Here is a 16,773-nt window from a genome sequence, read left to right as displayed (position 1 = left end):
CATCCAAGATAACTCCTCCCCAGACGAGAACACCGACCACCATATCGATCCCTTTCGGTGATGTTTGCGGGTGATACCGTGTTCCAACCTCTCACCAGATTAGCTGACGTCCAGAATCGCTGCTGACATTGAATCTACTCTCATCTGTAAAGGTACCTTAAGTAAAGAGTTTGTGGTTGTAACCTTTACAAATAGTGTTGGTCCTTAAGTTTTGCACACTATTGTAGTATCTGATACGTGGTATCACGCAGACAAAGGGATGCAGAATTAAAATATGGGGAATACAATGTCTACAGAAAGGATAGTCCACAAGGAAAAGTTTTAATGTCTTAGATAAGAAACATACCAAATAGAAGGCAACGCAATGTTGTTTTTGTTGTAGTAGGATTTTAGGAGCAGTGGCGACCTAGGCCAAATTGCTCCTTGTATATTGTCTGTGTTCTGAGGTCGATTTTCTGTTTGTTGGGCGAAAACCCGAGTTTCCGGAAGAAAGATCCATCCTGCCCTCCCTCGACTGAAACTAACTTACTCGGCCAAGTTATGAAAAAGGCCCATAAAAATTCCTCCCGTCTTCGAAGGGGGACTCGAACTGAGATCTTTTTCATCCTGTGTTGGGAGGACGGCAATCCTACAAACCGTGCTAGACACGACCAGTAATTCACAATATTTCATAATCGACGATTGTAACTTTCCAGATATTAATTGGAACTTGTGCATTGGTCAGTTAGAGACAAGCAAGACTTTTGTGAATTTATTTGATGAGTGTTTTCTACAGTAGCGTGTTAGAGAAACAAAAAGAGAAAGTAATATCTGGATTTGATAATCAGGAGCAACGCTTCATACTCTGCATATAAACGATCCACTAGGTGGTGCTGATCACATTGTATTGAGTGGAATTTACTTAAAAATGTAGCTACTGTTAAGGGAAAAGGGAAGGCTAAGTTACCAACGGCAAATTCTAAATGGGAGACATTTAGTTATTTAGGTATGCGATCGTGCTAGCTACTAAGCTTTATATGCCGACTAAATAAATAAATAAATAAATCTTTATTGTGAAGTAGAATTACAGCACAATATCCCATCACGGCGACGAGCGCCAGGGGTTCACATATAGAAAACATAAGTACAAATTCAAATGGCTACAAAATATAGCGAACACATACAAAAGGCTACAAAATACAGATTACAAATGCAAAAAGAAATACAAATACATCATAAAAACATAAGAGACACTGTTCAAAGCTTAAAACAAAACAGATATCAGAAGAACTCATGTGACATGTGGCAGAGAAGAAAAATTCAAGGATTGCATATGAATCATCAGGTCACACATATTATACCTAATGTAGACGTCCATTTAGTTTATAACTACTATAGATGTCTGTTTACACTGCTCGACAAAATTAACAGAGCACATATAAAACGTGCTGCAGCTGATGCAGCTTGCGATGAAGCGAGACAAAATTTGGTCGATTGCGTACCATAGAAAAATCACAAAATGAGAAGACAGCGAGAAACTTCGTACAGGTATAAGGGACATTTATAGGGGTAGTATAAGAATTACTAAAAAGGTCACATTACAGAAGTCGATACAAGATTTCTGATGGGATTCTTCCACTTGCTCAGATTACAAATAAGGGGCATAAATTCAAATTGAGGAAAGACAGTTGTAGAATATATGTGCGGAAATTTGCCTTTAGCCAGCGAGGGGTTAATTGCTGGAACAAACTTCCATTTGTTGTTGTGAAAGTTGATAGGTTAAATAAATTCAAGCAGGAACCAGACAAACATTTAGAGGGAATGGTTGTATGAATTTTTTTTTTCTTTTGACTGATGCTACATAAGCTCATATGCTTGCTTTCTTGCATCACATGCCACTATTACCATTACTATTAACTGTGTTTTTATAGGCATGAATGATTTGCATAATGTGCGGTTTTGTAAGGTGAAAGATCGATTTTAATATTTATCATTAGCATTAGCATTAGCATAAGCATTAGTAGTGGCATATGATGAAAGGAAGCAAGCTTACACAGCATCCCAAAAAAAAAAAAAAAAAAAAAAAATAGAAAAAAAAAATTCACATTTCACCTCTCCATTTGCTCCAAAAGTTTGTCCAGTTCTTCCTTGAAAAAGTTTGTCCCAGCAATCAACCCCTCGCTGGCTAAAGAAAAATTTCCAATTTCTATTGGATATTCGGAATTTGCATGCAAGGATGCTTATTATATTAAATATTCGCCGTTGGTAACACTAGTCAGAATAAAATATTCACAAAAAACCTTTTCTTCTGTTAATTTTGTTGAGAAGTGTATATTATGTCTGTCAATTAGATGTGTTCTGTAGCCGATTTACTGTTTCTAGACGAAAAGCACGAGTTTCTAAGACCTGCTAATTCAAATTCATCTACATTGTGCAAAAGCCCAATAAAAATTCCCGGAGTCATCGACAGGATTCGAACTCAGGTCTTTTCAAATCGGTGTGGAAAGAACAGTGATAATACCACCCATGCTACCCATGAAGGCCACCATCTGTCATTTCTCAGCATGATCAGTGGTTTTTGGACGGATGCTTCACGACCGTGGTAATCCATATCATGTAGCACACTTTACTCGTGCTGACATGTGTTCCAATCGTCTGACTGATGGCCTCTGCGCGCTGCGAAACGTCGACCTGCGTTCCGAGGGACGATTCTTTGCAGGGTTCTCTTCTCGTGTTCTGTCACCTTCTGAGGTTTTACAGTCATTTTATGACAGTGTCTGTCACAGTCCGCTTCTCTTTAAAGATCACGTCGCCACTCATCTACCAAGGGATCTTTCCTACCTTTGAAGTGTCACATACATACCGATTGTTATGTAACACCCTTTTATCAGATTCTCGCTGGAGGTCTGTTAACTCCGTTGATCGCAGCACGTTAGGTACACAGTTGTATGTCTCCTCGAAGGCCCAAGTGCATATTTATACAGTAGTTATGACTGACAGCTGGGACTTTGGTGGGACATAATCAACTGTCAATGGAGGGTGTCCAGATATTAATTTATTATTTTTTTTTTATGTGAACCCGAAACATGAGAGGTATTAGAACCTATAGTACTTAGTACCGTGCTTGGGTTGGAGGTTGAGAAGACGAAAGAAGATATTTGTTGACATTGGACATGAACTTCTGTAGATCGTAATTTTCTGGAAATACGTATGAAGGAAGGTTGTTCCAGAAAACGGCGGTTGAATGATTAAATGACGAAGATGAAAAGTTGGTTCAGTGGGTTTGAAGTTGGACAATAAATGGATGTTGGCTGGTGGCAGCACGTGTTCGGACTGTTTTGAAAGAGAGAGCGGGAATATAGAAGCCAATTCAGAAGAACAGTGCCCATGGAAGTTTCTGTAGAAGAGGTATGCAGCGGAAAGAGTACGTCAATGAGAAAGCGAGTGGGGAGACTCTGTTAGAGATGAATCATTAATTAACCTAACTGCCCTCTTCTGAATGGAATCGAGAAGCCTGAGAGAGGTTTTGGGGGCACCACCCCAGATGTGGGAACAATATGCCATGGCAGGGCAGACTTGTGATTTATACAGAGTGAGCAGCTGTTTGGAAGAAAAGTAACGCCAAGAGCGAAAGAGAAAACCAAGTTTTTTAGATGCAGAGGAAGCAATATTTGTAATGTGCTTGTGCCAAGAGAGAGATTAGAAGTCAGGGTAATCCCCAAAAGAGATATATCATTTTGCCTAGAAATCGGAATGTCACTAAAGATAAGCATAGGAGCAGAAGAATCCTTTTTTACGAGCTATAAGACAAGACTGAGTTTTAGAAGGATTGAAATCAACTAAGTTGTCTTTGCCCCACTGGAGGATTACCTGAAGATCGGCATTTAAGGAATTGGTAGCAGATTTTCGAGAAGTTGAAGCTCATTGAGCAGAACAAGGTTTCTCAAAATGGAAAGTGGAATGCAATGTGCTATCTTCGGCAAAACTATGGATAGGATTTCCAATCAATGGAAGAAGGTCATTAATATACAAGTGGAAAAGAGTGGGGGAAAGAACTGAATCTTGGGGGACACCGGCATTAGTGGAGAAGTTAGAAGACAGAGAGCCATCTACCATCACCCTCAGTGAGCGATCAGAGAGAAAACTGGATAACCAATTACTAAAAACAGTTCGTAAACCATAAGATGGAAGTTGTTTAGAAGACCTTTATGCCAAACACGATCAAAAGCTTTTGACATGTCAAGAGCAACTACTTGTGTTTCACAGAACCTTTCCATTGAATTAGTCCATAAATGGGTAACATAAGCCAGAATATCACCAGTGGATCGACTGACAGAATCCACACTGGCGATTGTTGATCAGACGGAAGGTTTCTAGGTAGTTTAAGAGTTGGCGGTTAATTGATTTCTCCATTACTTTAGAAAGAGTAGAAGTAATTGCAATGGGACGATAACTGGATGGGAGGGATTTGTCACCCTTTTTAGGAACTGGCTGGATATGAGCAAATTTCCAAGCAGTAGGAAAAACACCTTTGGAATAACAAAGTGAAAAAAGGCGGCAAAGAACAGGAGCAAGTTCAGGAGCACAGGTTTTGAGAAGAAGTGGAGAAATACCATCAGGACCTGGAGCTTTCTTAGCTCAAGATTCATCAAAATCCTTCTGATATCCTTTTGACGGAAGACCATAGGAGGCATTGAATGGAGCGTGTTGAGAATTGTGGGAGGTGTTTTACCAAGATCATTAATACATGAGCTGGAAATAAAATGGGATGCTAGCTGGTCAGCTTTATCCTTGGCTGAAGTGACAACAGAACCATGTGGTTTGGACAGAGGTGGGAGCAGAGATGGGCAAAAGTTGCGGCGAATAGCATTGGCAAGAGACCAGAATGATCGGCTACCATTAGGACAAGAAGCAAGTTTTCTACTCTTACCTTTTTCAAACTCTAGTTTGGACTGATTAATAACTGCTTTACAATTGTTGCGAGCTTTGGTGTAGGCAGAAAATGAAACTGAAGAATTAGAAACAAGCCAATTATGATATGCAACAGTCTTCTCTTGAACAGCCTTAGCACATTTATTGGAAAACCAAAGTTTAGATAAAGGACGAGATTTTAAAGTGGAGTGTGGGATAAAGGATTCCATTCTTGCAAGAATAATTTCACTGACACGATCTGAGCAAACGTTGACATTAGAACTTTTGAAACAGTAATCCGACCAAGGAAAACAAGAAAAGAAGTCTCGCAGGTCATCCCATTTTGCATTATTGTAATGCCAAACAACACGAGGTTGGGAATAGCCATGAGATAAAGGTTCCATTGCAGAAGAGATAATCACCAAGATGCGACTGACGTGCCTAAAGGACCTCTCACTTCGGCCGTGTACTTAGAAGGATTGTTTGTGAGAAAAAGATCGTGCGTATTGGCTGTATGATTAGGATTGTCCGGTATTCTTGTAGGTAAATGAATAATCTGTGCTAGGTCATTAGTAATTGCAAAAGCCTCAGCATCTCGACCTGCTGGGTCAGTGTGACTAGAAAACGGAAGCCAGCTGGAGTTGTGAACATTAAAATCAATAAGGAAAATTATCTCACTGTTAGAAAAGTTGGACTGGAGAAAGTCAAGTTGCAAAGAGAGGAAGTCAAAGAGCTCCAAGTGATTAGTGGAGTTGGGAGAACGGTAGCGACAACAGATGAATTTGACACAATAAGTTAGAGAGATTTTAAGCCAGAGAAGATCAAAGAGAGTAGATTCCAAATTGCGAAGTCTCTGACAGGGAATATCAGAACGGACATATACACAAGTACCACCTTTGAGGTGAAAGGAATCATAAAGAGAATAATTTGGGCATCTCAGATGAGCAGTAGTTGAATCGACCGATAACTGAGATTCTGTCAAAAAAAGTACATGGGGTTTGGCAGACTGCAAGTGGAAATGGACATCGTTGAGATTAGAACTGAGACCACGTATATTTGTGAAATGAATTAGGAAGTGCTTGGGAGGTTTAGATCTTTTCGCAGATAAGCTTGCTCTATTAGTTTGACAATTCATGGTGTATTCAATAGTAAGAAAAAGTGGGTTTGACATTCTGTATGAAGTAATGAAATTTTTGGATATGGCGTACACGTGGTAAGAATGTACCCAGATCCTTGACATAACGTGGCCTCGACAATGCTCCCCACATACACACTACTCGGACTCCCTCCAGTCACTATCTGGCAGAGTAGAGGTAGCAAGATTATACACTAGCTGATCCGGAAGCCTCCTAGAGAGTTACCAATAGGTTCGGTCCGGTGTACTAACTAGCGGCCGGCCTGTGATTAATAGTAGGCAGTGTATATACATTGTGTTTGGGAGAGCGGGTGGGAGTGTATTTTATACTCTGGTTATCCCTTTTGCAATAACTCTAATTCTTTGATCAGAATTTGCACTGGGAAAGCCTAGAGTAAAATATGCAAATTGAAACAAAATATAGTAAAAAAAAATTAGAAGGGGAGGGAGGAAAGGAACCGCGTTTTGGTCTGTACCTATGCCAGAAACCTTTTTTTTTTTTTTTTTTTCAATCACTTTCAATCAGTGGCGAACCTACCATAGCACTTCGCTATTGCGAGAAGGACTAAATAAAAAATTTCACGAAACAGAACGTTCGCCATAATAATAATTGAAAAAGGCATTTTACGCATGTGCACGATATTGTTGATGCTTATGATGAATCAAAATGGAGTACCAGTGTTCTGGCGTCTATTCTGCGCTGTGCACTGGGCTGTTTAGAAATCTCACGAATGGACTCAGAAAATATAGTTTTGCCTCTGTACCCGATCGGTAATGAATAATGCGATTTCATGGTTGATTGCTTAGTAAAACCATGACGCAGTTGAGATGGTTCGTAAATTCGTATGGGAGCCCGGAAAGATTTTTATTATTAAAGCAGATAAAGAAATATCGGCATATACTATAGATTGCTGCTGTTACGTTGCGGCTGTTTTATTGCAGTCCACTTAGCATTAGCATTAGCATTAGTAGAGGCATATGATGCAAGAAAGCAAGCTTATTCAGCATTAGCCAAAAAAAAAAAAAAAACCCTCTCCCATTTCACCCCTCCGTTCGTTCGAAATACCTGTCCAGTTGAGCTTTAAATTTGTTTAGGCTATCAACTTCAACAACAAGTGATGGAAGTCGGTTCCACCAACCAACCACTCGCTGGCCAAAGGCAAATTTCCGCACATCTATCCGACATCCGTCCTTCCTCAATTTGAATTTATGCCCTCTGAGGTGATTATTCTGAGAAAGATGAAGAATCCCATTGGCATTGAGCATGCTCAAACCATTCAAAGCCTTATACACCTCTATCAGATCACCTCGCCGGTGCCTAGTCTCCAGACTCTGTAATTTGCAAAACTTAAGCCTTTCTTCGTAAGAGCAACCCTTTGTTCCATTTACTAATCTTGTTGCCCTTCTCTGTACCCGTTCCAGCAGCTCTACATCCTTCTTGAAATGAGGCCTCCAGACCTGTATACAGTACTTAAGATGTGGCCTAACCATTGCCTTATACAAGGGAATAATCACCTCCTTATCCCTGCTAGAAAAATTCCTGTATATCATTGACAAGACACCATGAGCTACTCTTGCAGCTCGTCTGCACTGATCAGAGAACTTCATATCTGCCTGCACAATTACCCCCAGGTCCTTTTCATTCTCCACCAGTGTCAGTGTAGTACCGCAGAGTTGATACATTGCTCTGGGGTTACTGTTACCCATATGTAGTACTTTACATTTGTCAATGTTAAACTTCATTTGCCACCTCCCAGCCCATCTGTTCAACCTTTCCAGATCCTGTTGCAGCAGCATAGCGTCAGTAGGGTCCTTAACGACCCTGCCAACCTTTGTATCATCTGCAAACTTAGACATTAAACTTGATATCCCATCATCAATATCATTCATAAACACCGAAAACAACAATGGACCCAACACTGAACCTTGAGGAACTCCACTAATAACATTAGTCCACGTTGAGCAGTGTCCATTGATTACCACTCTCTGTCTTCTGCCACTCAAGCATCCCCTTATCCATAGCAGCCATTTGCCTCCAATGCCACACTGCTCCAATTTGTGCAGCAGTCTTCCATGTGCAACAGTATCAAAAGCCTTTCTAAGATCCAAATATATAATATCAAAGTTATTCCCTGCATCCAGTTCTTTTGTGACTACATCATAGTATCCAATCAAATTGGTCAGGCAAGACCTGCCCTTAACAAAACCATGCTGCGTCTGAGCTATAACTGAATTCTTGTCTAGATGATCCTGCAGTGCTTCTTTAACCAGTGCCTCCATTAATTTACCTGGAACAGAAGTTAAACTAACAGGTCTATAATTACTTGTGTCAGCCTTTGATCCTCCTTTGTGAATTGGGGTTACATTTGCACATCTCCAGTCTATGGGTACCTCCCCTGAGTCCAAAGAAGCTCTCATAATTATGGCTAGGGGTTTGCATACTTCCTTTGCTGCCTCCTTTAATATAACTGGATAGATCCCATCCACCCCAGGTGCCTTTTTTATGTTTATCCTCAACAATCTCTCCTCCACTTTCCTCTCAGTTATTACAAAATCATCCAGCTCACTGCCAATGTTTACTTTACCTACATCATTCTCCTTCCTGAATAACTCCTCATGCGTGAATGTAGATGCAAAATACTCGTTTAGATTGTTAGCCACCTGAGCAGGATCCTCAACTGTTGAACCATCAATATCCAGTGGACCAATCTGATTCATCCCTTTCCTTCTCGAGTTCAAGTATGTAAAGAACTCCTTTCTGTTTTTCTTTGCATCCTTTTCCAAGGAGTTTTCGTAGTCTGCCTTTGCCTGCCTAATCTCCTTTGTGACTTGGTTACAGACCAACTTATATCTATCATAGGCTTCCATGTCACCCATTAATTTGTATGTATCCCATGCATTTTTCTTCTCTGCCACATGTCTCATTAGTCCATCTGACAACCATTTAGGCCTAAACCTTGAACAATATTTCTTAGTTGGTATGTAAAGCCTGGTAGCCACCTAGATTAGTTCCTTGAATGCTTCCCATTTTGAGTTTGCTGTTGGTAACATCATCAGTTGGTCCCACTGTATAGAATTTAAATACTGTCTCAGACCATCATAGTCGCCTTTACGAAAACAAAAACCCTTCCCTTTACCTCTGATGGTAGTTACCTCCTTGAGTAAATCCCACTTCAACACACTGTGATCACTGCCACCTAGTGGTTCATTTATCTGCAGGTTCTTAATGCATGAAGAATCACTACTGATAATCAGATCAAGAGTATTGCTCCCTCTTGTTGCCTCACGAACATGCTGATGTAGAAAACAATCATCCAATAAATCCACAAAAGCCTTGCTAGTGTGCGAGTGACCAACCCACAAATTCCAGTCAATATCTGGGAAATTTAAATCCCCCATTATAAGACTCTCTGATTTACTGGCCCACTCTATTTCCCTGTACAATATATTATTATACTCATCAGCGTCATTAGGCCTATAGCACCCTCCTACTCTCAATTTTGATTTCCCTATGCTTATGTCACACCAAACTGACTCGACACTGCCCTGTCCATCGATGTCAACTGGCTTCACTTCCTTTGACTTTATGTGTTTCTTTATTAATAGCATAACCCCTCCTCCCCTCCTGTCCTGTCTATCCTTTCTATATACATTGTATTCCCCAAATTCCAGTTCCGCATTACTTATATCTGTGTGACACCACGTCTCTGATATCCCAACAATATCTGCCTTTGATGTTTTGAGCAATACCTCAAATTCATCAAATTTATTTACCAAACTCCTAGCATTGGTGTACACGCAGGTATACATGCACCTGTTTCTATTCTTAGCTACCCTAACACAACCCATGTGTTTACTTGTAACGCAATGACTACCAGCAGTCTCTGAAATATCCTGCATCTTGTTTTTCAGACTTCTGCTCATTTGAATAGAAGCAGTGCAAGAATCACTTCCACCTCTGCCAGTGGCTACTGTTAATCTATTAGCCCTTGTATCCCCCCCAACTAGCAGTTTTCCGACCCACCTAACACTGCCTCGACAGCATCAGCAAAAATTCTTGCACCCTTTCTATTTAAGTGTATCCCATCCCTGTAGAAGCAATCTCTCCTGTTAACAAGTACAGTCCAGGCTGAAAAAAATTCTACCCCTTGAGCCTTGCACAGTCCCTCCAGGGCCGAATTGATCGACAAGGCTCTCATCATATACTCCCTCCTATCGTGTCTGGACAGAATTGCAGACACTTTCAAGTTCAACCCTAATTCACGGCTTTTTTTCAACAGTGACCTGTACTTGCTAAGTAATTCCGCCGGTCTCCTACTCTTAATATCATTAGTGCCAACGTGTACAACTATATCACCTTTTGTGCCCTTAAAAGATGATATCCGCTCTACAACGTCATCAACCTTTGCCCCTGGCAGACATACACTGCTTCTATTCCACCGATTCTTTTTACAAAGCATGTTCCCCGTTTCCCTGACAATAGAGTCACCAACAACTACTAGTTCCTGTGGGACCAGCGCATTCTGCCTAGTGGGCTGCCCCTGTGTTGCCTGATGACCAAGTGCAAGCTCTGGCGTTGATGTGGGCAGCTGAGAGCTTGTTGGGCCCCTCAATTTATTTCCTTCGAGGGCATCCACCCTGTCCTTCAAGGTCTCATAAAGGCCCATAACAACGCTGAGTTGTCGCCTGATTTCCTTGCACTCCTTACATCGTACACACACAAAGACATCCCCCTTGGCAGTATCATGTCCCGTACCCGACTGCTCCGCAAACATCAAGCAAACAGTGCATTTTAATAGACTGTGATTCAGAGGGCAACTGCCCCCCCTCAGTTCTCCCCTGAACCACAGCACTCCCATTAGCTTGAGCCTTTTGCTTTGCTGCTCTGGTCAGAGTCATGATTCCAATTTAATTCAATAAAAATTAAAACAAAAATTAAATCCTTAAGTTATATCCCAAAACAGTTATGTTATATATATATATATATATATATATTTTGTTTTTCGGTATCTAGTGTTCCCTTTATACAACTTCCGTATCACGTGTACCACTATAGTTATGTATTAATTATTTGTTACGATTAAGTCGTTATATATATTTATAGAGTTAAAAATACAATTTAGTTGACAATAAAGTTTATCAAGATTAATAGATTTACTGATTAATTGACAATATTATATTATTATGCAGTATACTACACTAAGCTTATGCTATCGTGGGCAGCAACTAATATTGGGCTGTGGTGCACTTTTTGTGGCAAGATTCAGATTGGATCTTGCAATGTGCGAATTTGCGCCTGTGGACATAACCTCTGGACCACTTGTCTCTTGTCGCTGTATAGTGGGCTAATGATTTACTATTCACTCCCCAAATGAATTAGTCCGTTTATGCGAGATAGCAAGAGGTTTTTTTGGCTGTTTCGTCCAGCAAAATAGCTAGAGAACACTTGCAATATACAGACATTATGCTCGTAGGTAGCACAGTTGGCAGAACCGCCATCCTCCCCAGATCGGGTAGAAACGACCTGAGTTCGAGTCACGTCGATGACGTAAGGTGTAATGTGGGCCTTTTTACAAGGTGTTACACACCTTGTGAAAAAGAGCCACAATTTTTTTTTTTCACAAGCCGAGTTAGTCGGTGTCAGGCGGATAGCACAGTGGTATCATCACCGTCCCCTCCACCGGGTGGAAAATACCCAAGTTAGAATCCTGTGAATGACGCGAACAGAGAACCTACGCCTGAGACCGACTAACTCAGGCATAGATTGCACGGGTTCCCTCCACCCCGAAACCCGGGGTTTTTCGTCCAACAAAGCAAGCAAATCGACCAGAGAAGACACGCAATGTACAGACTCAAATACACGGGAACTTGAAATTACATTTCCAGGTGACCCTAATAAAATAGCAAGTCTCAGGCGAGGGCAGCATCGTTTTTCCTCCCGGAAACTCGCGTTTTTCGTAGAGCAAACAAAAAAATCGACCATAGAACACATGCAATTTACAGACAATATACACGGAGCAATATGGTCTTAGTCGCCGATACTTCTAAAACCCTACGACAACTACAACATACCTAATACACACGGGTAGATGAGGTAATTCTTGGTTGGCCTTATATAATATATACTGCATATATTTTTTAATGATTTACTTTTGTGGCAGTACTGTAATTCTGTAGTTACATCTGCTACACGTTTGGCGGTTTTTCGTACAACTTCATTTCAAAAGTTTAGCCAAAGGATTTTATTTATCTTTTTGTTAAATAGCAACACGAAGCGCGACAACCACGTGCCGTTGTTGTCTAATACGTTTTCAATCTCGGTAAGTCATTTTCTGTTTTTATTTATTTATTTTGTTGCTTTAAAGAAAGACCATTTATAATGCTATTTTTGAATAAAGAAGTTATTTCAAAATTGAATGGAATAAAAAAAAAAGTAATCCGTATAGTACGCCGCGATGCAAATTTTAAATCAGAATAACTGGGAATGGCAACTCTTCCGCATTTTAAAATCACACTTAATATTTAAAAGGAGGCCGAAATAAAGCATCAATAGGAAATACTTGTTTGTTCACTCATTTACTAACTTACCGATATCGTGTAAGATGGTTCTGGTGGCAACAACTCTGTACCCGGAAAAATCTGTATTTAATTTTAAATTTTACCAGCGATGGGCAATGCTAGTTTTTTCCAGTTACTTTGGTCCTGATTTCTGACTCTTGTTTTCTCTCTCTCACACAGGGTAATTTAGAATTTTTTTTTTTTTTTTTTTTGGATAGTGCAGCAGAAGCTTCCTTGCACCATATGGCTAATAATAATAATAATTTCAATTTCAATTTCTACTGCTTGGGTAAAGTGGGTAATTATAGATCTGCCAGTTTAAAGATATAACTACCTTCAAGGATAAAGGGAATTGTTTTTGCTTTAGTAAAGGTGACTATAGTGGTCTCAGACAGTTTTTAAAATTTTGTATAATGGGACCAGCTGATGATGTTACCACCAGCAAATTCTAAATAGGAAGCATACAAGGGAATAGTCATAGAAGCTGCTAAGCTTTTCATTGCAACTAAGAAATACTGTTTAAGGATAAGACACACCTTGAGTACTGTATACAGGTCTGGAGGCCTCATTTTAAGAATGATGTAGAGCCGTTGGAATGAGTACAGAGAAGGGCAACAAGATTGGTGAATGGAACAAAGGGTCGCTCTTACGAAGAAAGGCTTAAGTTTTGCAAATTACAGTGTCTGAAGACTAGGCACCTGCAAGGTGATTTGATTGAGGTATATAGGAAGCATTCAAACCAAGCATTCATGGTTTGAGCATGCTCAGTGCTGATGGGATTCTTCCTCTTTCTTAGAATAATCACCTGAGAGGGCATAAATTCAAATTGAGGAAGACAGATGTAGGATTGATGTGCAGAAATTGATTTGCCTTTAGCCAGTGGGTAGTTGGTTGGTGGAACAGACTTCCATCCCTTGTTGTGGAAGTTGATAGCCTAAATAAATTTAAGGCTCAGCTGGACAGGTATTTCGAACGAATGGGTGGGGGGTGAAATGAGAGTGGGGTTTTTTTTTTTTTTTTTTTTCTTGGCTGATGCTTCATAAGCTTGCTTTCTTGCATTGTATGCCTCTACTAATGCTAATTATCCCTCCTATTGTGTCTGGGCAGAATTGTAGAAACATACACATTCTAACCAACTCGGGGAATTTTTTCAGCATGGTCCTATATTTAGCCAACAAATGGTCAGGTCATATTTGTTTAATATAGTTAGTTGCAGTTATTGCTTTCCTATTAAATCTACTCTTTGAAGGAGCTGTTTTCTCTAAACATCACAACTGCAGTCACTTCCAGTCAGAACCAGGAATGCAAGGAGATATAGAGTTGAACCTGTGAATTCTAAGGCTCCAATTTGATCAAATTCCAACAAATGGACAGACTTAATCCCTCTACTTATACTAATCAGCTAACACACAATTTACAGCAAAATGTTTGTTACGAGTAGAGCACTGAAATCAATAGTCAGATCTAAAATAGCTGATAACTTCATTACTCTTAAATCTGGCCAGAAAAAGTGTCAATATTATCTGAATATCCAGGCCAGCCAACAACATTGCAGACCTATATATCTGTCTGGAGTTTGAAATATCATGCCAACAAAGGTGAATTTAATGAACAACTTCACTGTCATAATTATCTCATTATACAACTAAATTGTGTATGTAATATTTTGCCTTAAAATCCAGCTGAGGATTATATATCTGTATAATATACAGATACATAATCATAACATAATACAGATAATACAGATACATAATCCTTATAATCCTCTGTATTATGAGGATTATTTATCCATATTCATTTATTATTAATATCACTGATATTAATAACGTGTACATTTATAAATATCACTGATATTTATAACGTGTACATTTATAAATATCACTGATATTTATAACGTGTATATTTTTTAAATTTCTGCTGCTAGCTTGCAATGAGTTTGTCCTTATCTTTGACAAGAAATGATTATTTATTATTACTGTACGAGCTGGTGCATGATGGCTAGGATACTTTTTTTTAGTATTGTTTGTTTATTCTCTGTAGGCAATTCCAGCACATATCTACAAAACTTGCCATTTGTAATATGGGTTGATACTGTATTCAGTAAAGCCAATCATCGTGATACAATATGTCATGTCATTAACATTAGTAAAGGCATATAATGCAAGAAAGCAAGCTTATATAGCATCGGCCCAAAAAAAATATATATTTTGTTGCATTGAATGATTGGCCTCTCAGCCCAGATAGCAGCAGAAATTGCTTTCATGGGGTTTCTGCCCTTGCTCATGCAAGCAGGCCATTATCTACTTTCAGTGGTTACATACTTTCTTTAAGGAATCCCAACCCATATTTTGCCCACAAATGCAGGGTCAGCTAAATGAAGGGGTGCTCTTACGAAGAAAGGCTTAAGTTTTGCAAATTACAGTGTCTGGAGACTAGGCACCAGCGAGGTGAACTGATAGAGGTGTATAAAGTCTTGAATGGTTTGAGCATGCTCAATGCTGATGGGATTCTTCCTCTCGCTCAGAATAATCACCTGAGAGGGCATAAATTCAAATTGAGAAAAGACAGATGTAGGATAGACGTGCGGAAATTTGCCTTTAGCCAGCGGATGGTTGGTTGGTGGAACAGACTTCCATCCCTTGTCGTGGAAGTTGATAGCCTAAATAAGTTTAAGGCTCAGCTGGACAGGTATTTTGAACGAACAGAGGGGTGAAGTGGAAGTGGTTTTTTTTTTTTTTTTTTGGCTGATGCTGCATAAGCTTGCTTTCTTGCATCAAATGCCTCTACTAATGCTAATGCTAATGATAGAAATTGAGAAAGATGAGAAATTTCTTTTAATACAGTCATTCTTCCATCTAGTTGCCCCTTGAGCAAAATAATTTTTTTTTTTAACACACAAGCTCACACTTTCATAGACAGTTTTTGGCCCATGCCTTTCGTGTAGGTATTTTCCATGGGCATCTGCAATTCCATGACTGTCTTTCAAACCAGTCTGAACACATGTATGAACCGGCCAGTTTTTGTTCACTCCCCAACTCCTAACTCTCAGCACTAACTTTAGCTCCTCTTCATTTATCCCTTCTACTTATTTTCTTTGGAACAACCTTCCTTCATATGTGTTTCTTTCAGATTTACGTCTAATGGAAACGAGGATTTTCTGTATTCTCGACCTTTAACTCGTGTGTAATAAATACTGTTGGTTTTATTGGCTTTCGTGTTTTGGGTGTGCATTAAAAAAGGGAAAAAAAGTTGATGCACAGTCCTTAAAAATAAAATTGCCTCTGTATCTTGTGTTTTAATTTGAGGCAGTTCTCGAATACTTTTCATTTTTCAAAAAAATGTTTTTAGTTAATTAGCATGATTTACTGTTTTCTGATTGAAAATTCTAACTGCTATAATTATATCGTAGGTATTTTTTATCTATTTATGGAGTCAGTGGCATCAGTTCGTAGATGTGTAACAATAGTTCCGCAACAGGAATACCTTCTTCAGGGCAGTATTATGGACACTTCCTGTGAAGTGCTCTTGCATCGTTTAAGAGGCTTATGTGATAATGCTGATGAGCCACCTGAAACTTTTCATGATTATGAAATGGTTTTTCAGATTCGTGAGTATATTTTATGATATTCTTTAGAAACATTCTGCTTGTAGATATGTACTTATTCGTTTGAAACAGGTTATTCTTGAAGTGGATAAGAAAATTAGGGAATAAAATAGCCTCTGTATTATGTGTGTATATATGTGTTCAGTATATTGGGCAATTAAGAATTACAAAAAATGTTATTTTTTTAATAAAATCCAAATCAGCCCAAAACTAATTTTGTTTTGTTTTGAAATTTACAATAGAATTATACCTTCAAATGATATAGTGCCATTCTATTTCATTTATGAATATGAAAGCCACATAGGTACTTCTCTGACTTCACTTAAATTAGAACATGTTTATTAAAGGAAACTAGCCATTGTTTGTGAAGCTCTGCTGTGACAAACCTATTTTTTTACATTGCCCTAGTAATATTGTTAAATGGAGTTACTCTTTATAAAAATATTTATATTGTAAATATAAATCCTTAAAACTAAAGTACCATTTGCAGTACAAAAGTGCACATACTTTTGTTCTGCATGTGACTACTAAATACAGTAAAATGTTCTTGTATTCTCTCTATCTTATGAATTTACTCGGCACCTTG

The 16,773-nt window shown here is 39.1% G+C and overlaps 1 protein-coding gene across 1 annotated transcript in view; it reads left to right on the top strand.

The window, feature by feature from the left end:
- Positions 1–12,288: 12,288 nt before the first annotated feature.
- MED18 (mediator complex subunit 18) overlaps positions 12,289–16,773 on the top strand; it is a 55,874-nt gene continuing 51,389 nt past the window's right edge. The window contains exons 1-2 of the mRNA XM_090386314.1: positions 12,289–12,345; positions 15,993–16,190. Coding sequence (XP_090242440.1) covers positions 16,010–16,190 — 181 coding nt within the window. The 5' untranslated portion in view covers positions 12,289–12,345; positions 15,993–16,009. The remainder of the gene's footprint in view (positions 12,346–15,992; positions 16,191–16,773) is intronic.

This window comes from Mastigoproctus giganteus, chromosome 12 (genome assembly GCF_048544385.1).
Source record: "Mastigoproctus giganteus isolate SK-2022 chromosome 12, ASM4854438v1, whole genome shotgun sequence".
In the NCBI taxonomy this organism is placed as follows: Eukaryota; Metazoa; Arthropoda; class Arachnida; order Uropygi; family Thelyphonidae; genus Mastigoproctus; species Mastigoproctus giganteus.
The sequence above is the reverse complement of the archived record's forward strand: the minus strand, read 5'-3'. Positions and strand labels throughout refer to the sequence as shown.